We start from the raw sequence: 25,629 nt of genomic DNA, 5'->3' as shown, positions 1-25,629 counted from the left end.
CATTATTTTTTTTGAATTTTTATTTAGAGATACAGCATGGTAACAGGCCCTTCTGGGCCAGTGAGCCTGTGCCACTCAATTACACCTGTGTGACCAATTAACCTACTGACCTGTATGTCTTTGGAATGTGGGAGGAAACTGGAGCACCTGGAGGAAACCCACATGGTCATAGGGAGAACAGACGAACTCCTCACAGTGGAGGTACTGATCCCGGGTTGCTGGTGCTGATATAGTGCTACACGACCATGCCAGTGTTGATCCGCTATTTGTGGACCATCAGAATTGAGACCAATCTGTTCTCATTCTTTCAATAGGAATGCATTGGGAGCTAGAGTTCCAGAACAGATCTTCATAGATACAGAGACTGCTAATCATCAGCTGAACATGGAAGTAATTGACCTTGGATTAGCTGCAGTTGTAAAATTCAAAAGTAATTTGTAGAATATGAATACTGTCTGCCATTTAAATCTGCGTTCATAAAAGATGTTTGATTGCTTTCTTTGTTTCATTTTGTTTAGTTCTTTGCTATATCCTGTATTGTACTGGAGTTCATTTAAGGGATTTTTAAACAGAATGATAATTTTACTGAAATACTGTAACACCAGGAAAACCGGAACCTGCCTGCCGGGATTCTACCTCTATCTCTTCAAGTCCTCATGCCCTCATTTAATCAACTTTCTCTACTCTACAACCGTTGATCATTTTCGCTGCCTTTGATCTGCCTGTTTTTTCATCTGTCTGACCCTGATTTTTAATGCCTTCACCTGTCTTGATACCTTTTCTGGAGTTTTGATCCTAAGCTTTACCCCCTCCCCAACCCTCTAAGTCTGACTCCCATGTAACTGCTGCTTTGCACCCACAGAAATAGTCCTATGTTAGAAATATTTTCCTATGTTTATTACACTATAAATGCTGATCATATCATGTTCAGGTTATTAAACTCATTGGTAGCTTTCTTCTGCAAGTAATTTATTTGTATCATTCTTTTATAGTATCTCCTAAATGAGATTTCCCTAATTACTCGATAGTTCTGATTAAAGGATCCTGTCGAACTTTTCTCACCTCTTAACAAATGCTGGATGATCTACTCTATCTCTGCCATTTTAAGTTTCTCCGTTTGATCTCCTGTCTGTTGAATGGTTCAAGGCATTGAGGGGCTTAGATCTGCCCCTAATTTGAAAGGCATGCTTGCAGTACTTCATCCTCATGGTCAGCATTGTTAACATGTTACATTCCTTTTGTGGTTTTGCTTAACTTGTGACTTGGGCAACTTTCGAACAGACCCCTTGTGTGTTAAGATGGACTCTCAGCCTCACAATCTATCTCATTTATGATCATGCACTTCTATCGTTTACCTGCACTGCACTCTTTCGGTAGCTTTTACACTTCATTCTGTACTGTTATTGAAGATAAGGTTAGCTTTATTTGTCACATATACATCAAAACACACAGTAAAATGCATTGTTTGCATCAACAACCGACTTGGTCCAAAGATGTGTTGGGGGCATCCCGCAAATGTTGCTATGTTTCCAGTGCCAACATAATGAGCCCACAATTTACTAACCCTAACTCCTGCGTCTTTGGAATGTGGTAGGAAATGTACAAACTCCTTACAGACAGCGGTGAGAATTGAACCCAGATCACTCAGTCTGTAAGGTGTTACGCTACCATGCCACCCTGCTTCGCCTGTTTTTTTTTCCTTCTACCTCAGTGCACTGTGTAATGATTTGATCCTTATAAACAGTATGCAATGCAAGCTGTTCATGTATCTTGGCACATGTGTTAATGATAAACCAATCTCTAATTTCATATCCCTTTAGATCTCGCACCTGAATATTCCATGCCAGATTCCATCTTTGGCGGAAGTGTTATCTGTCGCGGAAGAACGAGCTTGGAATTCTCTCGACTTGTCTTCCTTGTTGCCTGATAACGAGATAAAACACTTGGTATCTTCGCAGCTTAATAGTAAGCTTGCTTGGTCTTTCGAAGTTTTAAAGCCTGAAGATTTCCAACCTCAGATGGTACATTTTTTTTTATTGATACCTGCATTAATTTAATCTGATGCCAATGACTTTTATTAATAGTTTGCTAAATCATTGTAAGTCAACAATACCAAGGAAGCTAAACACTATGCTTGACTAGCATCTCATCAGCCACTCTAAACATTCATTGCTTCCACCACTGGCACATCATGGCGATATTGTGTACTCTTTACAAAATACCCTGCAGCTACACACCTGTCTGCTCAGAAAAATACCCCTTTTAATCCGCAGCCTTTGCCTTCAGGAATCAAGTTTATTTGTCACGTGTACATCGAAGCACACAGTGAAATGTGTCATTTTGTATTGACCAACACACCCGATGGTGTGCTGGGGACAGCCTGTAGGTGTCGCCACACGTTCCATCGCCAACGTAGGATGCCCACCATGTTCAACAGGACAGCACTAGCTAGAACAACACCACAAAAACAACAGCAAAACAAGCCCCTTTCCTCCCTCCCTCCCTCCCCGTGTTTATTTATCATGTGAATGTCAGAGCATACAGTGAAATGCATCATTTGCACTAACAATCAATGTACCCGAGAGCGTACTGGGGGCAGCTGCAAGGGTCACCATATATTCTGGCACCAACAATGCATGACTGCCTTGCTTGACAGAACAGCACAGAGCACAACAAGCAGCAAAATAAGCCCCGTTCCTTCGTCCCACCCACACACATATACGTCCTTTAACTCCCAAGACAGGCCTCCAGCCTCCAGTGGACTCAGACCTGCCAGCTCAAGTCTGTAATATAGAAAGATGGAAATACACTGCAACTCCTCTGTTGTCACTGTTTTAAACCTTGACACTTTCAGCAGACCTTCAAGAAAATGGCTCACGTCTGCTTCCTCGAGGGCAATTAGGCAGGAGCAACATGTGTTGTCCTAGCATGTGATGTTCAAGTCCTGAAAGACTGAAGAAATAAAAATAAATGAATATTAATATGAGGACTCTTATCGGCTTTGCCATTGCATGAGATGATTGATTTTTTTTACTTCCTGATGACATTGTTAGATCCACACATTCCTTGATTACGATAGACCAGTGAAAGCTATTTTGAGGAAAAATTTTTTACGTTTCTTTGTCCTAAACACAGCTGGTGACACTGTCTCTTGCATTATACTTTGTAGCTCTAGAGCCTTCAGTCAGAGGAAACAGCTCTCTACACTCATTTTCAAATATTCCATGGAATTGTATGCGTTTCAGATGCAACTTGAGCTCTATTTTAAGCTTATCCAACTCGATCTCTGTAGGACAGACCCCTCAACATTAAACTGTTTTAATGAAAAGTATGGCTTGTCCTTGGTTGTAAAAATCAAACTTGCATGTTGTCTCTCCATGGCCTTGTACCAGTACAGGAAAACTTGGCAAGTCTTGTGTTCCAAACCCCTTCCGTTAAGGACCAACGTTCCATTGGTTTCCATAGTTGCGAAGGATTCCTGGATGATAACTTTCTGTGTTTCATGTACTTACTGAGTTGGGCTGAGAAGTGGCAGATGAAGTTCAACCCAGAAATGTGTGTACTGATTCACTTTGGAAGGTTGAATTTGGAGGGAGAATACAGGGTTAATGACAGGATTTTTTATTATGGAGGAACAGACGGTTCTCGGGGTCCACGTTCATACAGTAGATCCCTCAAAGTTGCTGTGCGAGTTGATAGGGTGGTTGAAGTTTTATAGTGTATTGGCCTTCATTAGTTGGGGGATTGAGATCGAGAGCCGTGAATTGCAGCTCTATAAAACTCTGGTTAGACCACACTTAAAATATTGTATTCAGTTTTGGTTTTCTCGTGATAGGAAGGATGTGGAAGCTTTAGAAAGGGTGCAAAGGAGATTACCAGAATGCTGCCTGGATTAGGGAACTGTCTTTTGAGGAAAGGTTGAGTGAAATGGGGCTTTTTTTTCCTCTTTGGAGCAAAATAGAATGAGAGGTGACTTGATAGACACATACAAGATGATAAGAAGCATAAATTGAGAGGATAGCCAGATATCAGGCTGGAAATATGTGGGGGCATAATTTTAAGGAGGAGAGTATAGGGGACATGTCAGAGGATAATATTTTACATAGTGAGTGTGGGTACATGGCATACAGTGCCAGAGGTGGTAGTCAAGGTAGATACATTAGGTACATTTGAGAGACCCTTAGATGGGAGGGAAGTATTAGATTGATCTTGGAGGAGGTTAAAAATTTGGCACAACATCATGGACCAATGTGTTCAAAGAAGAATTAATCTAGTGAATAAGAGGTTATCAGGAGTCTGATAACAGTGGGACAGCAGCTTAAAAATTAATTAAAAAACGTTAGCAAGATAAGGATTACTACTACTTGTGGGATGATGTACCACTGAGGAGGTAATACTCAAATACAATCTTGGTGTAAATACGAATCTGTAGTAACATATATCTGCCATGGGGTGGCTCTGTATCGAGATTCCCCTGGCTTTGATGCGGAGGCTGGGTTCACCAGCAATCTGCATCACGTGTTGGTTAACGTGCAGTGATTGAATTGGGTTCAAAGGTGTCACGTGTCACTACAGAGCTTTGTACTGCCAAGCAGACTTCGCTTCAAATTATGTAGAAAGAAATGTTTTTATCCTGGAGAAATTTGTTGCTTGTGGAAATGTTTAATAAGGGAAAGTGTGAAATAGATGCAGGAATAGATCACATGATCCTTTGACCTGCTCCTTCGTTTGTCAACAGCATAGTTGATATCTCTTTCTCTCTGCCATTTTCTTGCAGTTTTCTTATCCCCTGATACCCTTACTATCCAAGATACATCAATCACTGTTTTGAATGAACTTCATGACTTCCTCCACAGCCCTGTGGGAAAGAAAGCAAATTCCAAGCATTCAGCATAGTCTGTCTGAAGAGATTTCTCCTCTCCCTCAGTGCTAAGTTTTTATTTTTTTTTATTTAGAGATACGGCATGGGAATGGACCTTTCTAGCCCAAATGAGCTCGTAATGCCCAATTATAACCATGTGACCAATTAACTTTCAAGCCCACACTCCACTTTGGAATGTGGGAGCAAATTGCATCACCAGAAAAAACCCATAGGGAGAATGTACAAACTCCCCACCAATAATGACAGGAATTGAACCAGGATTGCTAGCACTGTAATAGCATTACGCTAACCATTGAGCTACCATGCTGCCCCTAAATCATTCAAAGGAATTTGTTACGGCAAACGATATTGTCTTCAGCAACAGCAGCAGGAAATGGTCTACTACTGGCAAATGATCTTTGGTTTTAATATCCCATTAAAGCCTTCTTACATTCTCCTCTCTTCTCAGAATCCCTCTTTATTTTGTCCCAGCTGCAAACGTGGAAAATAAGATATTTGGTCCTCTCAGCCAATTTGGTACTGTACAAAAGTCTTAGGCACATTCTGTACGTATGTCTAGGATGCTTTTGCACAGTGCTGTACTTGTCAATGTGAAGCAGAGAGTCAGTTTGTAAATCTGGTGGGATCAAAGGATCCGTGGAACGGCGAGGATGGAGCTCCACGGGAGGTGACAGAAGGAGTGCCGGGGCAAAAGTTGGCACGGGTGCAGACACACCCAACCCTGAGACACCAGGCGAGGTCATTTAATTCCAAGCAATTGGTTTATTGATCGTAACAGAATGTCTCTCTGGTGCTTCTGTCTTCCTCCACTCTCCCTTCCCCTTTTCCCAACCATGATTCCCCTCTCCCTGCCCCCTTCCCACTCTCAGTCCGCAATGGAGACCCTTATCAGAATAAGGTTTATCATCACTCACATATGTTATGAGTTTTTTTTTGCAGCAGTATGGTGCAAAGCATAAAAATAATACAGTACTGTGCAAATGTCTTAGGCACCCTAATTATATATATATGTGCCCATGATGCCTTCGCACAGTACTGTAGGTTATCATTGGCTGGGGTCCCTGCAGTATTTCACTAGTCATTTCCTGCCCACCAGTGATAGACCATCTATCATTTCTCTTTCCTTAATATACAGGAGCCACTTCTCAATCCGCATCAGTATATTACACCCATTTCTTTGTGTTCGAACCTTGTTAACCCATCGCTTATGTGTGATCTTCTTGGAAGGCTTCTGAAAATCCATGTATCGCACATATATTGGTTCTTCCTTGTCCTTTTCACTAACTACATGCTTAAAGAATTCCAGAAGATAAATTGAATGGATGACCAGAGTAGTTTTATTTAAATTGTGAAAGATTGCAGCATACCGTCGTGCAGTGTGCCTTGGGAGTGCATGTGCATAAATTGCAAAAGTTTGTTTTGTATGTGTAGCAGCTTTGTCAAGAGGACAAATGGAATGTTGGCCTTTGTTGCTGGAGTCATTGAATTTAAGAGAAGAGAGGTTCTGTTGTAACTGTACACGGTACTGGTGAGGCCTCTTCTGGAGTACCGCATGCAGTTAAGAGTTTCCTTTCTTGAGAAAAGATATGCTGGCTTTGGAGGCTGTGCAGAGGAAGTTCATTAGGTTGATTCCAGAGTTGTGGGGGTTAGTCTCTGAGGAGAGATTGAGTATACTTGCTGGAATTCAAAAGAATGAGAGGGGATCTTCGAGGAACATAAAGTTATGAAAGAGATAAGATTGGGGCTGGTTGGTGGTGCAGCGAGATCAGCGACGGACCCAGGAGTGGAGGTTCCCAGGTTTGAAACTAGTGGGGTCCACTCTTGAGTGCGCTTTCCATCCGTGCCGGGTTGAGTGTGGAGATCGCAACTTGACCTTGTAAAATAAAGGGGAAAATACAGTGAAAATGTCTGTGTGAGGAGTGACACGCCACACAGTCTCTCTCTCCCTCCCTCCCCCCTCTCCCCCCCCTCCCCCCTCTCCCCCCTCTCCCCCCTCCCCCCCTCTCCCCTCCCCCCCTCCCCCCCCCTCTCCCCCCTCTCCCCTCCCTCCTCCCCCCTCCTCTCCCCCCTCCTCTCCCCTCTCCCCCTCCTCTCCCCTCTCCCCTCTCCCCCTCCTCTCCCCTCTCCCCCTCCTCTCCCCTCTCCCCCCTCCCCCTCCTCTCCCCTCTCCCCCCTCCCCCCTCGCCCTCTCTCCACACAGTCTCCCTCTCCCCCCCTCCCCCTCTCCCCCCTCCCCCCTCCCCCTCCTCTCCCCCTCCCCCTCCTCTCCCCCCCTCCCCCTCCTCTCCCCCTCCCCCCTCCTCTCCCCTCTCCCCCCTCCCCCCTCACCCTCTCTCCACACAGTCTCCCTCTCCCCCTCTCCCCCCTCCCCCTCTCCCCCCCCCCCCCCCCCCCTCTCCCCCTCTCCCCCTCTCCCCTCTCTCCCCCCCTCCCCCTCTCCCCCTCCCCCTCTCTCCCCACAGTCTCTCCCCCTCTCCCCCTCCCCCCTCCCCCTCTCCCCCTCTCCCCCTCTCCCCCCTCCCCCTCTCCCCCTCTCCCCCTCTCCCCCTCTCCCCCCTCTCCCCCCTCTCCCCCCTCTCCCCCCTCTCCCCCCTCTCCCCCCTCTCCCCCTCTCCCCCCTCACCACACACTCTCTCTCTCTCTCTCTCTCTCTCTCTCTCAGCTCCTTGTAAAAGCCATGAAAGAGACATCATCACAGATGCACGCACGGACATGCAGACGCGCGCGCACACATGCACATGGGCACACGCCAAAAAAAAAATGAAAGAGATAAGATTAAAGCAGCAAAGTTGTTTCTACTGGATCAGGTGACATAGCCTCGATTTGAGGGAATAGATTTCGGACAAAGATGAGGAACTGATTTTATGGGGAGGAGTGAATCTGGAATTCTCTGCCCAAGAAAGCAGTAGAGACTACCTCATCAAGTATGTTTAAGGCACAGATAGAAAGATTTTTGTATTGTAGTGGAATTGTGGTTTGGTGGAAAAAGCAGGCAGTTGGAGCTGAGTCAACAGCCAGAATCAGCCATGATCTTATTGAATGGCAGAGCAGGTAGACAGGCCAGATGGCTGACTCCTGCTCCTATTTCTTATGTTTTTATGGATAACCACCTCCTATACCATATAATTCTATAATTCCTTAATATAAAGGAATGAAATAAAAGTCTTAAGGAGAAAGGAGAACTGTTACATTTTCAATGACTGCTTTATTGTTATTGTTAGTATAACAGTTATTTTTATAAACTACAAAAAAACCGTTACAACCAGCCATCAGAGAAATTAATGGCATGAACCTCTCTTCATCCTCAACTTGGCTTGAGGTCCTGCATTGAAACAATTCTGAAACTGTTCTTGCATAGATGTGCAGTTTGAATATGTCAACAGCCCACCTGCTTGTTTCACTAAAGCTGCATAGAGAAATCCACGGCCACTTTATAAACAAGAATTCTGCAATATTTCCCCCAGCAACATTTTGCAAAACTTTTTACTTCCTGCCATTACACCTGCAGTCCAACCACCTGGTTCAACTACACTAAAATTGGACTAATTTAGTGTCTCTGGGTCACAGGAAGTGCTCTTGTGGTTGATTCATCATAAACAACTTTTAAAATAAGATTCGGTTAATTTGTCTTTGGGGCACATCTTTGTTCTGGGAGTGTACGTCACTACACATTCATTTTATAAAGATAGTATGACTTTATGTTAATTCACTTGAAAATAGATTGGAATGATTTTGATTTGCATGCCTTACACTCAGTGGCCTCTCGAACACCTGCTCATTAATGCAAATATGAAATCAGCCAATCATGTGGCAGCAACTCAATGCATAAAAGCATGCAGACATGGTCAAGAGATTGTTCAGACCAAAGATTAGAATGAGGAAGAAATATGATCTTAGTGACTTTTACTGTGGAAAGGTTGTTGGTGCCAGATGAGGTGATTTGAGTATTTCAGAAACTGCTTGTCTCCTGGGATTTTCATGCAGCACAGTCTCCAGAGTTTACAGAGAAGGGTGCATAAACAAAAAAAAAATCCAGTGAGTGGCAGTTCTGTGGGTGAAGATGCCTTGTTAATGAGAGGTCAGAGGAAAATTGCCAGACTAGTTCAAGCTAACAGGAAGGCAACAGTATCTCAAATAACCACGAGTTACAACAGTGATGGGCAGAAGAGCATCTCTGAACACACACCATGTTGAATCTTGAAATGGATGGGCTACAGCAACAGAAAACTATGAACATACACTCAGTGACCAATTTATTAGGTACAGGAGATGACTAATAAAGTGACCTCTGAGTGTATAAATTTCAGCTGAGTTGTAGAGTTTGAGGTTTGGTTAACTTGTTGAATTTACTTCTTTCCAGATATTGAACGGTGTGTTCCAGGCTAATTCAGCGACAGGGCATTTGCAGCTTGTGGATGCATCAGGTTCACTGGACTGTGTGGTGCAAAACTCTGCAGTAAACCAGACTGCATTTTGTGACACTTCATACATAGGTAAGGACTTGGTCAGCTTAAAGTGATTGCAGTATCCTGTAGTTCAAATAATTCAAATTTTATTTCAAAGTAACATTTAATTTAAAAAATATATTGAACCTAAAAGAATTTCTCTCACCAATTAATTTGAAATTATGCTTTTCCTGTTATAATCTAATAATTTTGTAACATCTTTGTACATTTACCTTGCAGTGTGGATGTACTTCCTTGTGGCAAAGTTTGGATTTGGGAATGGTGGGGTCATCTTGGGGGTAAATTGTCAACCAAATGATACTGCTCTCTCCTGAGATTTCCAGAGTTTATAAGCTGCTGCAGTTTTCTGAATTTGCTATTCTAGGTCTTTACTCTAAGCAGACAAATCTCAATGTTGTATAATTTATCCATACTATGAAAATATATATACTTCGAATTTTGAACTTTACTCTCGCTGGGAATGTTTGAATATTGGCTTCAGATGGATTGCATTGTGGTTCACCTTGCATTCATGTCCCATGAGTTCGTTCACAGGAGATTCAATATAAATATTAAGCTTGTTTGTCATAATTATATAAATAAAATGTAGAATGGATCTACTTTTGTAGAAGTAAAAATATAAGAAAAACTCGGTTAATCCATTAAACTCGACTTCAGTGCCAAACCAGCAGATTTTCATTAATCCCATTAATATTCCATCAAACTTTAAATTCACTTTGATCAGATGTTACAGAGCAACATCATATCTTCTGTAGTGAACTGATCAGCTTAAAGGGAACACTGGCAACAAGTCAGTAATGAGTTTCAAGGAAGTAAGAGAAGAAGAGTCGCTGGAAGGGTGTGTTGGTGGGTGAGTGGAAGCCAGGGTCCCAAGTATTGGTGGGAGTACAGGAATCAACGTCTGGTGAACCAGATGCCAACTCAATTGGATTTGGAGTTATACAGCATGTAGAAAGGCCTTTTGACTGACTGTGACCATGCTGACCACCAAATACCCATCTATATTAATCCTGCTTACCAGCATGTGGTCTGTAATCTTTTATGCCTTGGTGATTTGTGCTCAGACAGATACCAAAATATTGAGAGAGTACCTGTTTCCACCATCCACTGGGGTAATATTTTCTACATTGCAGCCATCCTTTGGGTGAAAAAATTCTTCCTCAGCTATCCTCTAACCATCTTACTCCTTATTGAAATCCGTGCCTTCTGGTTACAAACACTTCTGCAGTGGGGAAAGTTTCCTACTTTTTTACCATATCTATCCCTGTATAATTTATCAGAAACGCCCCTCTGCCTCCTCTGCTGCAAGGAAAACAAACGCACCCTACCCAGTTTCTCCTTGTAATGGAAACGTCCCATCCCAGGTAACATCCCGGTACATCTTCTCAACACCTTCAGTGCAGTCACATTCTTCCTTTGGTGTGGTGACCAGAGCTGCACGCAATATTCCAGCTTGGCCTAACCAGCGATACATGTTCCATGTCCATCATATCATGTTCCTGTATCTTGTAGCCCAGCTAAAGAAGAAAAGCATCCCACAAGTCACCATCACCTTTCTTTCTATGCTACAACCTTTGGGGATATATGGACTTCTACACCGAAGTTGCTGTGCCCCTCAATCCCACTTTGGTGCTGTTCATGGTACAAGTCCCATCCATATTTGTCATTCCTAAATGCATTGCCTTGCACTTATCAGAATTAAACTCCCATCTGTCGTTTCTCTGACCCAGTTACCAGATGATAATTATCATTACAAAGCCTCAGACTACCCCCCTCATTATCTACAACACCATACTTTTTTGTGTCATCTGCAGATTTGCCCATTGTACCTCCTACATACACGTTCAAGTGGTTAGTGTGTATAAGAAATAGTACAAGCCCATCTTTGGTTGCTTTGATGGACCACTGATCACAGACTTGCATTCACAAAAACAATCCTCTGCCATCATCTTTTGTCTCCGATTACCAAGCCCCAACTTTGGATCCATTTTGCCAACTTCCCTTGGAGCCCCGACCACAACCTTTCGGACCAGCCTTCCATGTGGAACCTCATCAAAGGTTGTGCTGATTTCCGATTAAACAGATGGCAGATTTTTGGAGTTTTACTGTTGAATGACCTGAGAGGTAACTGCACAATAATGTTATGAAGAAATATATGTGAAGTAGGTGTTTAAGAATCTAGACTGTAACAAGTACATCAATGTCGAAGGGGTGGTGCAATGGTGTAGTGTTTAGCACGGCGCTTTACACTGCTGGCTGTAACGTTGGTGTTCAGTTCATGCCACTGTCTATAAGGAGTTTGCACATTCTACCTGTGACTGTGTTTCCTTTGGCTGCTCTGGTTTCCTCTCACTTTCCAAAGATGTATGGGTTAGGGTCAGTGGGTTGTGTTGACACTGAAAATGTGGTAACACTTGCGGGCTGCCCAGCACAATCCTTGCTGATTTGATGCAGACGATGCATTTCACTGTATGTCTGGATATACAGTACATGTGACAAATAAAGCTGACTTCTAATGTTAATAAAAAGGACAATGATAACACACTGCTCTCCAACCACCATACCTTTTTAAAAATTTGAAACATTAGTTGGATTTCGTGTGCTTTCACTATTTTCTGTAATTGGTTACTATTTTTAAATATTTTGTCTCTAATATGTCTGGGATTTATATTTGTCTCTCTTGCAGGCTGTCTGGTGCAACTGCAGAAGTATCAGGTGGTTTTGGAACGATTTATGAACAGTGATTTCCCATCCTCCAAACACCTTCATGATCAAAGATTTGTAAAGGAAAAACACACCAGGTCAGTGTGCGGTGAATTTCATTAATGAAATTCAGAATATTAAGGTCAGTCTTGCAAGCTCTTAATCCTATTGTGACATGGTGTTGCATTCCCTGTGATCTTGTTAGAATCGTACTCTACCAAACTCATTGCAAATGGATTGACAGTGAGCTTAACAAGTCAAGAACCCTATGACCTTGAAGTTTAAAATTTAGGAAATTTAGGAAATTGCACAAATTATTAATAAATCATACACTTGGTGTGAATACTGCCAAGAGGAAAGGAAAATTTCCCAGTTAGATGACTTGTACAGATTTACTAATTTCCCTTTAGATGACTCTATGACTCTAGTATGGTTGTCATCGTAATCATCATCAAGTGCCATGTCACATGACAAGGGTGATGGTCTCTGGCCATGATTGTTCTTGGCAAATTCTACTGAAGTGGTTTGCAATTGCCTTCTTCTGGGCAGCAACTTTACAAGATGATTGACTCCAGTCATTATCAGCACCCTTCAGAGATTATCTACCTGGCTTCAAAGGTCACATAAGCAGGACTTGTGATATGCATCAACTGCTCATACGACCCTCCATCACCTGCTCCCACGGCTTCACGTGATACTGACTGAGGGCAAGTAGGTGCTATGTCTTGCCCAAGGGCGACCTGCAGGCTAGTAGAGAGTAGGAATGCCTACACCTCCTTTGGTAGAGATATATCTCAACCATTCTGCTCATCTGGTTGTAAAAACAAATTAAAGTTAGCTTACACACCTTAAAATGAATGAGAGTTTAAGCTTGCTCTTTTCCCATAAAATTCTAATTCCTGAATATTTCCTAGCATGATTTTGCATTCATTATGCTGATGTTTAATAATTCCTCTGTCAAACTGAGTTGAGTTTTGAGATTGTCTTACAATTTGATTTTTTAAAAAATTGGAAGATTCCATGAAGTTGTATCAATGAACATCTGAAGAGCTGCATCATGGTCATCTTGAGTAAGACCATGGCATCTATTTTGTAATATTGCGATGTATAAGGAGATTGCGATGTGTATGGAGATGGCTGAAAAGATTAATCAATGTTCAAAATTATAATTACGGTGACATACGAGGGCAAATCTAAACTGAATTGAAGTCCCATCAGCATGTGGAATTTCTAAGCATTCTCCTTTCACGTGTTTAAAATATCTTTAATGTTCAAAATTTGATTTGGTTTTCCTGGACAAAGCAAAAGTAAGTTTCTGACTTGTCTACTCCTGATCATTGCTCACCCGTCCAGATGAGAAAGTAACGACAGGAGCAGGACTCAGTCAATTGACCCTACCTGTACCATTCAATAAGATTCCATAGAAGTTTACTGTGCAGAAGGTGGCTTCAGTTCATCTTGTATGTGCAGCTCTTTAGAGTGAACAGAATCTCCCTCTTTCCTTGCCCTTGCACCTTCCTTGGATGGTGGGGGTAGAGATACGTCTCTATCAAAGGAAGTCTAAGGTGCTTCTTCCCTCTACCAGCTTTCAGGTCACCCTTGGGGGAGGTATAGCACATGTTTAGCTCCCCCCCCCCCCAATCAGGATCACATGATGCAGTGGGAGTAGGTGGTGGTTGATCGTATGAGCAGCTGGTACACATCACAAGTCCTGGTTATGCGACCACTGTCACCAGGCAGACAATGGCTGGGATCACCCGTCTTGTAAAGACACAGCCCAGAAGAAGGCAATGGCAAACCACTTCTGTAGAAAAATTTGCCAAGAACCATTCTGGTCATGGAAAGACCATGATCGCTAACGTCATGCGACATGGCACTTAATGAACAAACACCTTTCTCAAATATTTATACACCTCAAGCACACATTGCTTAAAAGAAATCTCTTCCCACTCATTGATTATTGATGATAAACGATATAGTCTTTCCTGAGGAAAAACATCTATGCCACTTCAAAGATTATTGCTTATTCACACCTTGGCTATTTCTGTTTTGGAAACAGTCCCAGGATCTTGTATCTCCATTTGTTTCCCATCCCTGACCTCAACTGGATGCATCTACAACAGGGGCTCCCAACTTGGGGTCCACAGACTCCTTGCTTAATGGTATTAGTCCATGGCATAAAGAGGGTTTGGGAACCCCTGATCTACAACATGGATACTTTACGTGTATTATGTTTAGATTTGAAGAAGATGTCATTTATTATACACAATGTTCATGTTCTCAATATCATTGAGAACATCAGTGAGTGAAATAATAATGAACTCATCAGTGAGTGAAATAATAATGAACTCATGATAAAGTTGCAGGGCCATCGACCTACATTCTTGTTGGCAAAAATAAAAAGGAAGATGACTACTATTTGTTCAAAGAATGTGAGAGTTATTGACTGACCAGCATTTATTGCTCATTCTTACTGAGTGCTTTGTCTGGGCATTTTGGGAATAGTTAATTAAAGCACATTTTAATTAGACCAGATTTGATTAAGATGGCAAATATCATTTCCTGGAGAATATTAGTAAACCTGATGTTATTTTAGGCAATTTGTTTGTTCCATCTGATGCTAATTTTTACTTGATTTATTATCTAATGACTTGAATTTAAATTTCTCAGCTGCCATGCTAGAATGACCTTGTGCCTCCAAATCAATAGTCTAGGCCTTTGGCTACCAGAAATAACGTAAAGTATAGTTGCACAATGGTTATTGAGAATCCAAATTATTCAGCTGCTAGAGAACAGTGCAAACACAAAATTTACATTGATATCTTTGATCTTGGAGTTACAGCCTCAGCATTCCGGGTTTAACACACCACAAAATGCCAGAGGAATTCAACAGCTCAGGCAGCATCCATGGAGAGGAATAAAGATTCGATAGGTCAGGTTGAAACCGTTCATCAGGAGTTGGCCCGAAATATTGATTGTTTATGTTTCTCCATAGATCAGGGGTTTCCAACCTTTTTTATGTTATGGACCAATACCATTACGCAAAGGGTCCATGAATCCCAGGTTGGGAACCCCTGCCATAGATGCTGCTGACTTGTTGAATTCCTGCAGTATTTTGTGTGTGTTGCTCTGGTCTTCCAGCATCTACTGAGGTTTGAGGTTTGGTCCTACTCTTGGTGCTACCTTTGTGAAGTTTGCAGGTTCTCTTTATATCCCCGAGATATTCTACTTTCCTCCATTTTCCAAGGACGTGCTGGTTGGTAGGTTCAATTACTTCTGTAAACTGCCCCTCATTTATGTTGTTAGAAAGGGGAATTGGGACAGATGGGTGGAGGATGGACATGATGGGGGTACAGGAGGGGAAAATGGAATTGGTGTAAATCGATGCTTGATAACTGGTATGGGTGTGGAGACCTGAAGATCCTCTTCCTGTCATGTTAGACGGAGTTATTATGTAACACCATTAATAACATGGTCTTAGCATCAAATTGTTTTAGTAGTGGCTACAGGCCCTGTGGCAGATAATTCTCTATTTGCATAGAAAAGGTATCAGATCATCTTACAAATTAATGGAAAGGCAATGAAGCTGAAGAAAATGAATCATTCATCACAGTACAGAGGATGAGAGGTGACGATAGAGGTGTACAAGATGAGAGGCATGGAGAAAGTGGGGACCCAGAGACCTTTTTTCCCCCGGGGTGGAAATGGCTAATGTAAGTGGGCTTAATTTTAAAATGATTGGAGGAAAGTATAGAGGGAATGCCAGAGGGAAGTTATTTACACAGCAAGTGGTGTGTGCATGGAATGTGCTGCCAGGGGTGGTGGTAGGGGCATTTAAGAAGCATGGATGATAGAAAAATGGAGGGTTATGTAGGAGGGAAGGGTTAGATTGATCTTAGAGTGGGTCAGCACAACACATCTTGCGCCAAAGAGCCTGTACAGTTCTGTAATGTTTGAATTACCCAGTTTTTATAGAGTACACTATTTCTGTAGCCATATTTGGATGTTGCTGTCCACTTTCACATTATAGATAGGACATGGCGATGGAAGGATGGTGGTGATACCTGTGAGGGTGTATGAGGCGGTCATTACCAGCCACTTCTTAGGAGTTAAATAAAACTGATAATGTGGATAAAACTGAATGCTGTGGAATTGTCAGCAAATTGACCTCCTTGACCTGTGAGGTGGAAGGTTTGTTGAGTTCATTTAAAGAAGTAGACCAGAATACGTTTCCTTGGGATACAAGCTTTGGTCAGGACATCCCCTCTTTACAATTGACCTGAGTGAGTACCAAGAAGGTTGGCTCGTAATATGTTTGCTGTCTTGTGTGTCGAATTACCTCTTCTGAGCACTACGGTTGAGTGATGGTTTTCACTTGCTATAGGGCAGAGTGGTGGGGATGATGGGTAGAATTTCTGACAAAATGATAGCCGTGCAGGTCTCTTGGGATGTATGAGAATTTCCTTTGCATAGTTCCCTGTTCCTCGGTTTTTGCAATTATTTGAATTGAGGACTCCATTTTTATTTATTATGCTGCAACACTTGCCTCTCTCTGGATGTAGACTTTTATGCCTCTGCTTTCTTTTTCGACAATGTCACTTTCTATTTCATACGATTTCAGCTGTGGATGCCCTGCCTACTTCATCTCGCCTGACCCATCACAACAACCAGTTCAGCCAGGTTCTGTTGCTCTTTGTTGGAGGCTGCACTCAACATGCTAGGCCCATTTCTCCCAACCTCATAGACCTTCAATTAGTGAAGTCTACTTGTTGTTGGCACATGAGAACTTTTCTGCCATTTTCTTTGCTGGGTGGAAAAATAAACTCTAGATTTAAATAAATGTGTAAGCTTTGTTAAAGTTTAATAATGCAAGTCATAAACTAAGTGTAAACATGAGGAATTCTGCAGATGCTGGAAATTCAAGCAACACACATCAAAGTTGCTGGTGAACACAGCAGGCCAGGCAGCATCTCTAGGAAGAGGTCCAGTCGACGTTTCCGGCCGAGACGTCGACTGTACCTCTTCCTAGAGATGCTGCCTGCACCAGCAACTTTGATAAACATAAGTGAATCTGTTTGCATTTATTTAAAGAATATTTGCTTTATACACCGCCACTGTCTCAAAGCAAATTGCAGCTAATTTAATGCTCAACACAAAGTCAAGTTGAAGTTGATGTATTCTATATTCTGTGTCCAATAGCCCTACATCATTGACTATTCATTTTTGTGAAGAATAACCTTAGAAAGTGCCCAGAAAAAACTGCTGAGAAGTCGTGATGCAGTGTTTCGACCCAGAATGTTAACGATTCCTTTCACCCAGCAGATGCTGCTCACCCTGCAGAGTTGTTCCAGCAGTTTGTATTTTCTTGCCACTCACTTGTTCCTGTGGCAGCCCTGGACAAGAAGCAGGATATTAAGGCATAAAAAGTAACTACTATTAAGAGAAATGGATCTGGCACATTTATTTATAAAATTGAATGGCCCCTCTCTAGGTTTTTAAAGCTATCCTTTTCGTAAAGTAAAAAGATTGTAGTAAAGTTGTATGAGATTTATAAATCAACATAGAGGATGGGAGTCGACTTGATACAGGGTGGTAAGAGGCACAGATCGAGTGGGTAGCTAGAGACTTTACCCAGGGCAGAAATGGCTAATATCATGAGGCATAATTTAAGGTGATTTGAGGAATGTATGAGTTGGGGGGGTGGGGGGGTGGGGTGGTGGCAGGGGATGTCAGAGGTAGGTTTTTTGACAGAGTGGTGGATGCGTGGAATGTCCTGCCACGGGTGATGCTGGAGACAGATACATTAGGGACATTTAAGAAACTCTTTAGATAGGCACATGGATGATAGAAAAATTGAGGACTATGTAGCAGGGGAGGATTAGATTGATCTTAAAGTAGGTTAAGAGGTTGGCACAACATTGTGGCCGAAGGACCTGTACAGTATTTTTGTGTTCAATGTTAAATACGTAAGTTTTGTATGTATTCAGAACAGATATGTTCATCTACTCGTATGCAGTGATTGTACATAAAGCATAGTACTGAAAATATCTATATGTAATTATGTTTATATCAGTATTTAATACAGAATTAAATTAATATCGAATCCTAATCAGAATAAGCATTGTGGAACCATTTTTCTTTCATTAAACCTGAAGTGGCGAGGCGAAGGCGACCAGGATTTTTTTGAGGAAAGCTCTGCGGTGTTTTTCCATTGGGTTGTCGACGTGGCAGGGCTTGTTGTCTTTAGGGGAATGCCGAGAAAGACATTCAGCTGTTGCAGGCTTTGCATTAAAACTACATGCCGTGAGACTTGATCACCGAGAGATTTTATAATTGAGTGCCATCTTGAATTTAATTTGCAAATGAAAAGCACCTTGTACAAAATTTCTGCGCAGCACAAATAAAAGCTGCAGTGTGAAAAAAAGACGCCCAAACGTCCTTGCTCGCCGAGTTTGCTTTGGAAGGAGGGCATATTTAGTGGCTATTATCTGCAATGCACGTCATTGTGAGCCGTCGGGGGATTTGCTGGAGAGGGCGATTGGTTCGGGCAGGAAGCGTAGAGGGCGGGGTAGCTTACTGCAGCAGATGTTTTTGTGGTTACTGAGCAGTCTCTGGTTTCAGCCACAGGGCTCCGCTTTTGTTGCTGTTGCTTTGCCATTTAAACCCCCAAAACTGCGGGGGCTCATTGCAATGCAAACACTCTCCAAAATGCACACACACACACGCACACTTACTGCAATATTTGAGTGCCCCCTTTTCTCTCTCTGCACCAGTTTGTATTTTTTTTTTGTTTTAATTAGTGTCCTATTTTGAAACAGGGTCTACATCCAGTTTTGTGCGGGCGACGTGCAGGCGCTCGGGAAAGGTGCGAGAGCAGCGGGACCCAGCCCAGCGCAGCCAGCCGCTGGTGCAAGTGCCGACACCAGCAGCAGCCGCTGCAGTGGGGCATGCAAAAACGATGAGGTCAATAGCATCACGTCCAATCAGCAGCAGGAGGGCCCTTCCCTTCCCAAAATGCCTCTGCTGGAGGAAGTTGTGCTGCAAGAAGGCCATGTTGGTGAAAGTAGAAGAACTGTCTGTTCACACCCATTATGGACTGCCAGGGAAGCGGCGAGCGAGGAGCGGCGGCTGCGGGGAGCAGGTACTGGCACCGGTCGCCCGGCGGCATGCAAGGGCAAGAGGAAACACGAGAGCTCCGGCGCGGGCTGCGTTGCACAGTTAATGGTAGTAACTCACAAAGATGCCTTGATGCTTAGGAACTGTCAATATGGCAGAAACGAAGGCTCTGAGCATACTAATGGCTCTGGCGAGGTTTTCAGCAAGAGGACTAAGACAGGGCTGGGACTGGCTTTCCACGCTTCTGCATTCGTTCTAGGAAGCCCCAGACAGTGGGAAGACGAAGGAAGCATCGAGGGATTGCCAGAACTGGAAGCAGATCTCACTCTTTGTTCTGAATACAACAACCGTACACAAGTAAGTACTATTTTAATTGAACTTTGTCCTTGAAAACTAGTGTCTTGATGCAGCACAATCGGAGCTGCCTAATTATAGCAGCCATGGCTGTTCCTGTGCTGTGTTGTAATCTCTTTCAAATGGAAGTGAATTCGACACAAACTTCTAGTAGATTTGCAAACCTTATTTGGATAAATCTTCTAAATCACAAATAAACGACACCATTAACCCTTTAGGTTCTTTCCCCTAATAAAGCTCATATTTTTTGGTTTTGCAGAACTGCACAGAGGTCATGCTTCCAAAGACTAATAGTCATCAAGCGACTAATATATTGCAGTGGGTTAATAATAAAATAATATTTGTTACTGATGACCTTCAGTATGTTTACAAGGTTATGGTTGAAAACAAGTATTGCCGAGGTTGTGATCGATTAAGTTGTTTACTGAATGCAACTAAATCTGAAGTGATCCATGAGTTATTAAAAGATTTCTTTGTTTGGGTGTTGGCTTTGTTAACTGTTTGTACTGAGGGTGTCACATGATTTAATCGACTCTTTTCATGTATTTTGTAATTTTGCATTTTTAAGGTTTTGGTGTGGGGAAATTTTTAATCAGCCATCTTAACTATTCTGTTTAATTTGTAGTTGAGATTACTAATTGTGAAAGTACATATTCCTTAATCATGAAATTTTCAACTTTGCCTGGTAAAGTTCTTTACAAAACTGAAGCTCCTGATCTCAGAAATAAAAAAATCTTTAAAATTGTCCTTAGCCAACAGAAACTATGCTGCAAAGTTAAAAAAAAATCAGCTGCATTGATACTGCCACAGTACAAATAGCCTTTTATATTACACCAGCTTAACTCTTTTGAGAAATTGGTTAAGAATTAAGTCTGGCAGATATAAACAAAATCTGTGACAGTAAAATGATTGATTGCTAATAACTGTTTATTAAAAAGGTGGTCTTCATGTCTGAGCTTATTTATGGTGCAAGAAAACCAAAAATAAAACTGCTCAAGCATTTATTGATTGTTCTAAGTATTCACTTCAGAATTTCTTAAATTTTTTTGATATACCAATTCAAACAAAAACTAAGCCGTACGTAAACCTTCTAACCTTGATCTTACTACTTGTTTGAAAGTTGTACAGATATATTATGCTCATCATTTTCTGTTTGCAGGATAAACATTCATTTGTCTTGTTATGGTGGCCTGATTAATTTTCTGAGTTCAAAAGTTCCTATATTGCTCTGTTTAAACTCATTATTATCTGTAGAAAGAATGGATCACATGAAGCATCAGAAATGGTCATCTGCATAATTAAGGGTGCAGGTTTTTAAATCAGTATTTTCTTATTTTTATGGTGATATAGTTTTGCCATGAAATTTAGCAAATTTGTGGAAAAAATTCAACTGTCAAAACCATTTCATTTTCAAAATTTCCTGAACTACCCAAATGTAAATCTCTGTTTGGTAGTGCATCCAAGTCTTATGGCAGGGACTGAAATTTTGTAATTGTCACTTTTTTGTATTTAGCAATGCTTTGTTAATTTTTTCCAGCTTTTTAAAAACCATTTTGTGAATTTCCCAACATTGCTTAGCAGTCAAAAATGTAGCTGAAAAAACCCCAAAAATTGTAGGCAATGTTTTAATGACTTATTTTGTGGTACAGTTTCTGTTAATTCAATTTTATTGTTTGGCAAATGTGAAATCGAGCACTTGATGTTTTTTTTTCCTGGTTTAATTTAAGAGCTGTAAGTGCATAAATGAAGCTCATTGTTTTAGCAGTTTTGACCAAATATTTTGTATAATCTTCTTAATGTTTTTGAATGAATTACTTTCATATGGTTCATATGACACTTCCCGCCAATTTATGGGTGCCCGGAAGTAGGTTCAGCTTTGCCTAATCTGTACAGTGAAGACGACTAGCTTTGAGGAAGCGCCATTTTATTACAAAATCTATGCTTCTCCTCATGTACATTGGGGCAGTGGGGAAACCACACAAGCATAGGATTGTCATAATTACTTCTATATTTCTGTTAAACGCTGCTTTTTGCAACAACTGCAGTCTGTCTAATATGTCTTCATTGTTCCTTTGGTGGGCTCTACAGTAAAAGGGTGCAAAATTAACTCTTGCATTCTCGGTAAATCGCAACGAAAAATACACTGCCTGTTATTTTTCATTTTCCATTTTCCATCAGTAAAAAAAAATTCCAATGAAACTAGAATTGCGCATGAGGTTTCCTCTTTTTTTTCCAAATGGATAGTTTTGAAAGTTTTAAAAAACATTTGACCAGTTTGGTTTAACAGTAAAATGGTGCAGGTTTCTTTTTGTTTGCAATATCCATCATATGCCACCCTGAGTTGTAATATGTGTGGAAGGTATTGAGATTCAATTCGAGATATTAGAAGATCAATTAGAATAAAGAATGAACAACTTAAATGTATCATTGCTTTTGGTATAATCATTCAAGTACCAGTTGATCAGTGATTCTAGGTTTAACTTTTAATTAAATCCAGATGAAAATATTTTGAAGGTAGGATTAAAAAATGTATTTGATGCAACAAATGACTGAAGTTTATTACTTCTGGTTGGCTTCTCTGTCATTCTGAAATTTAGAATGCAAGGTAATTCTGAATGCATTTCCAAATTGAAATGTTTCAAACCATTTTTGTTTCTTAAAAAATCGTGAAGAAATTAAAATCGAAATTGAAATCTGAAAAGAAATCAATAGCTTGATGGCATAAATTGCTTCATTAATATTGCTATTTTAGTTTTTTTAAAATGTTAAGTCACTTGACGCATTCTCCTTGAAGTTTTTCAAAGAGGAGGAAGATGAGATGTCAGACAGGTGACTGTTTCTGCTGCTTGTATGTGCTCGGTACAATGCAGGGAATAAATAATGTGGCATTTTTTTGTTGAATATTGTCATCAGAAACAATAGAGAAATGTCTTTCAAACAAATCTGGTAGTAACCTCTTAATTTCATGCGCTAAGACTAAGATGATTGTATTTAGAAACGGTTTTAAGAATGAAAATTGACTGTTGGGTTTTGCAAATGGAACTTTCTTCAGCTGTGCCTCAGCTTGTGTAAATTTGGGAAAAATGCAACTGACCTTCAGTAGAGAATAATAGAGAAATGCATTAGGTTGTATGACGAAATGAAAGATGTAGGTATCTAAAACATTTGCATTATTTCAATATTGTCCTTTTATACAAAGAAACTGAGCCATTTGTTTACAGTAAAGTGGGCAAGGATAGCATTTTGGTAAACAAAGTTACAGATAGGTAATTTTTTTAATAAGGTTTTCAACAAATTGATAAAACTATTACCAACAAAATGGCTGGCAGTGTATCTCTTGACTGGTTAATACAGTTTATGGTTAATGTACAGTTTACACTTTATGTACCAAGTTTTTTAAAATAAGAATGAATGCGAAGAATATCTTCTAGATGGTTGATTGGTGAACGTGTAGAAGAAAATTTGTTTATTTTGAACAGTATCTTGCAAATAACCCAAACTCTTCCTGATTGAAATGGTCAATGTTGTCTAATGTTCAGCCATTAAAGCCTATGAAGTAAAAGGTGAAAGCAAAGTCCACAGATACAATCAAATTGTGGCCTTTTCTACACTTGAAGGATGAAATCCATTCTTGTGTATAATTAGTAAATGCAATGCAACCTTAATTTCTCACTAACATATTGGACAGATATTTGAGTTCCCTGTATGGAATTTCTTTATAGGCACTGTGCTATATTCATTAATGTGGTAATTTGTTGTTATGTGGTCCCGAAGTTCACCACACCTCAGGATTTTAGTAGATGATTTTAGTGCTGCATTACAGGTTTATGGATTCTGTATGTAAGACCAATCTGATATTTAGCAAATAAGGCAAGATTGATAATTAAAATAATATCTGATTTTTTGGTACAAAAGATTGATTCATGAATTGCACATCTTCCCTCCAGGTGGTTTCTCTCGAGGGCATTCTTGTAGGATCTTTTGTCACAATTTCTGTTGCTTTGTATGTGACTGGCATTTGTATATCTCTGCTAATATTTTACACAACAATTGGACAAATTGTAGCTGCTGTTTGGCAGCTGAAAGACCATTGGTTTAGAAGGAACTCTTTTTACCCTCATCCGTTCCACAGATAGACACGCACATGCAAATTGGCTTAAATCTAGTGAAAGTGGGCACATTGCATTCCGTTCTTTCATACAATCAGCTTATTGCTGATTTCTGTATTTTTCTGTAAAATGTGCAAAAATTGTAAAATGAGTTTCCTCTATGGATTTGATTTCTTTTGAAACCAGGAGTATAGTTAATAGATGAATTGCAGCTTGGGTTTCATGGAAAGAAATCTTGCATGTAATCCTTGAATGCAGGAATATGGGTGGTAAAAGACAATTAAAGTTTCGTCCTTTTTTGTAGAAACATTGGATGGCAATTTGAGAAATGCCATTGTATTAAATTTAGTTCTGATTTGTCTGTGGAACTAAAATGTGCTGTTCAGTGTCAGAGGGACCAAATTATAGAAGCCATACGTTTCAGACTTTTTTTGTTGCTTTATTTGAGAATCAGTTGATGATTTTCAAGCAAACTCGGTCAAATTGAGAAATAAAGGATTGCAATGCCATAGGTCTGTTGTTTAAAATTCCCCATTTTAATTTTCGTGATTTTGGATCATACAAAGAGCAAATAAACTGTTTAATTTTGGGATCTAACAATCATTTGATCAAAAAAGCTTTGTTTAATCAGCAACATTAATTTTAGTTCAGACCAATGCACCAAAGTAGTTTGTTGATATATTTGTAAATTTTAATTTTGAAAGCACTTGAAATGAACTACATGCGCGCTACTTCCTCTTTTGTCTCTACAGCATTGTTCAGTCATTTTGAACATAATTTGGTTACGAAACTGCTGAGATAAATTTTTGCCCTTCAGCTGGTATAGATGATCAATTGCATTAAATGGCTGATGTGTTGGTGTTAAATTTCACTCAGAATTTGGTATACCTTGATTTAGGAATGGTGTAAACCCTAAAATCACTGTTTTGATAGTATCAGGATAAGGAAGTTATTACTCCAAATGGCTCCATTTTGTCCTCTTCTCCTTTCCCCATTGCTAGTATTAATATTTGACTGTGCATGCAGGTGTTAATGACAACTTAATAAAATGCTCATTACAAAATATTAGCTATTTGAAAGCAGTTGATATACATTCAAAATGCTAGCATTGCATCTTTGGTTTTTGTTCTTGTTTGTTTCATACTGATCCCTTGCCATTGGAGTTTTTTTGCTAGAATATTCTGTGATAAAAGTGAACACTTCAAATGACTGCATTTAATATTGACATTTTTACTCTTTAAGCTACAGCAGAAGTTTGGATACTTGAACAACATAATTGTGGACACACAAATAAGAAACACTGGAGTAATTGTTAAGCTTTAGTCTTTTTGCACTTGCCATGAAGATATAAATAGTGTATAATATTTTCCTTCTGTCTCTTGCAGGTGCATTTGGATTTTGTGGGTGAAGCTGTGCGGTGGTACCATTTGATAAGTGTGGGGGGTGTGTACAGAGTCATTGGACTGAAGCAGGTGGTAAGGAACTAAAACCTGATTACAAATATACAATCATGGCGGTTTGCATATTGCGGTTGTTTTTGAACTCATTGCCATGACAAAAAAAAAATCACAACCTGTTGGCCCAGATTTTTCTGGTAAATGTTGATACTTCTGAAAGAAACTACTGGTGAACAGAGGTGAGGAATTTCTTTAGCTAGTGGGTGGTGAATCTGTGGAATAGGGGTGCCACAGAAGCATAACAGAGCAACACTATTACTGTTTGAGGCGTTGGAGTTCAATTCTGACAATATCTGTAAGGTTTTTTTCCGTTCCTCCCCATAAACCGCGGGATTTCCTCCAGGTATTCTGGTTTCCTCCCACATTCCAAAGACATACCAGTTAATAAGTTAATTGATCATTGTAAATTATCTTGTGATTAGGCTAGGGTTAAATAGGTGGGTGGCTGAGTGGCTTGGCTCATTAGACCGGAAGGGTCCGTTCGGCGCTGTATTCTCTAAATAAATAAATAATCACCATGGACATCTGTGGAGACTAAGTCA

At 40.6% G+C, this 25,629-nt stretch overlaps 1 protein-coding gene across 3 annotated transcripts in view; it reads left to right on the top strand.

The window, feature by feature from the left end:
- ctc1 (CTS telomere maintenance complex component 1) overlaps positions 1-25,629 on the top strand; it is a 79,000-nt gene that overhangs the window by 21,321 nt on the left and 32,050 nt on the right. For all 3 annotated transcript variants that reach the window (XR_010020171.1, XM_063066116.1, XM_063066117.1), the window contains 5 exons: positions 1,821-2,021; positions 9,243-9,375; positions 12,035-12,149; positions 18,870-19,524; positions 25,016-25,105. Coding sequence is in view for 2 of the 3 variants with exons in the window: in XM_063066116.1 (XP_062922186.1) it covers positions 1,821-2,021; positions 9,243-9,375; positions 12,035-12,149; positions 18,870-19,524; positions 25,016-25,105 (1,194 nt within the window). In the remaining variant the exon portion in view is untranslated. The remainder of the gene's footprint in view (positions 1-1,820; positions 2,022-9,242; positions 9,376-12,034; positions 12,150-18,869; positions 19,525-25,015; positions 25,106-25,629) is intronic.

The sequence above is a fragment of the Mobula hypostoma genome, chromosome 13 (genome assembly GCF_963921235.1).
Source record: "Mobula hypostoma chromosome 13, sMobHyp1.1, whole genome shotgun sequence".
NCBI classification, from domain to species: Eukaryota; Metazoa; Chordata; class Chondrichthyes; order Myliobatiformes; family Myliobatidae; genus Mobula; species Mobula hypostoma.
This window is presented reverse-complemented; position numbering and strand designations above follow the sequence as displayed.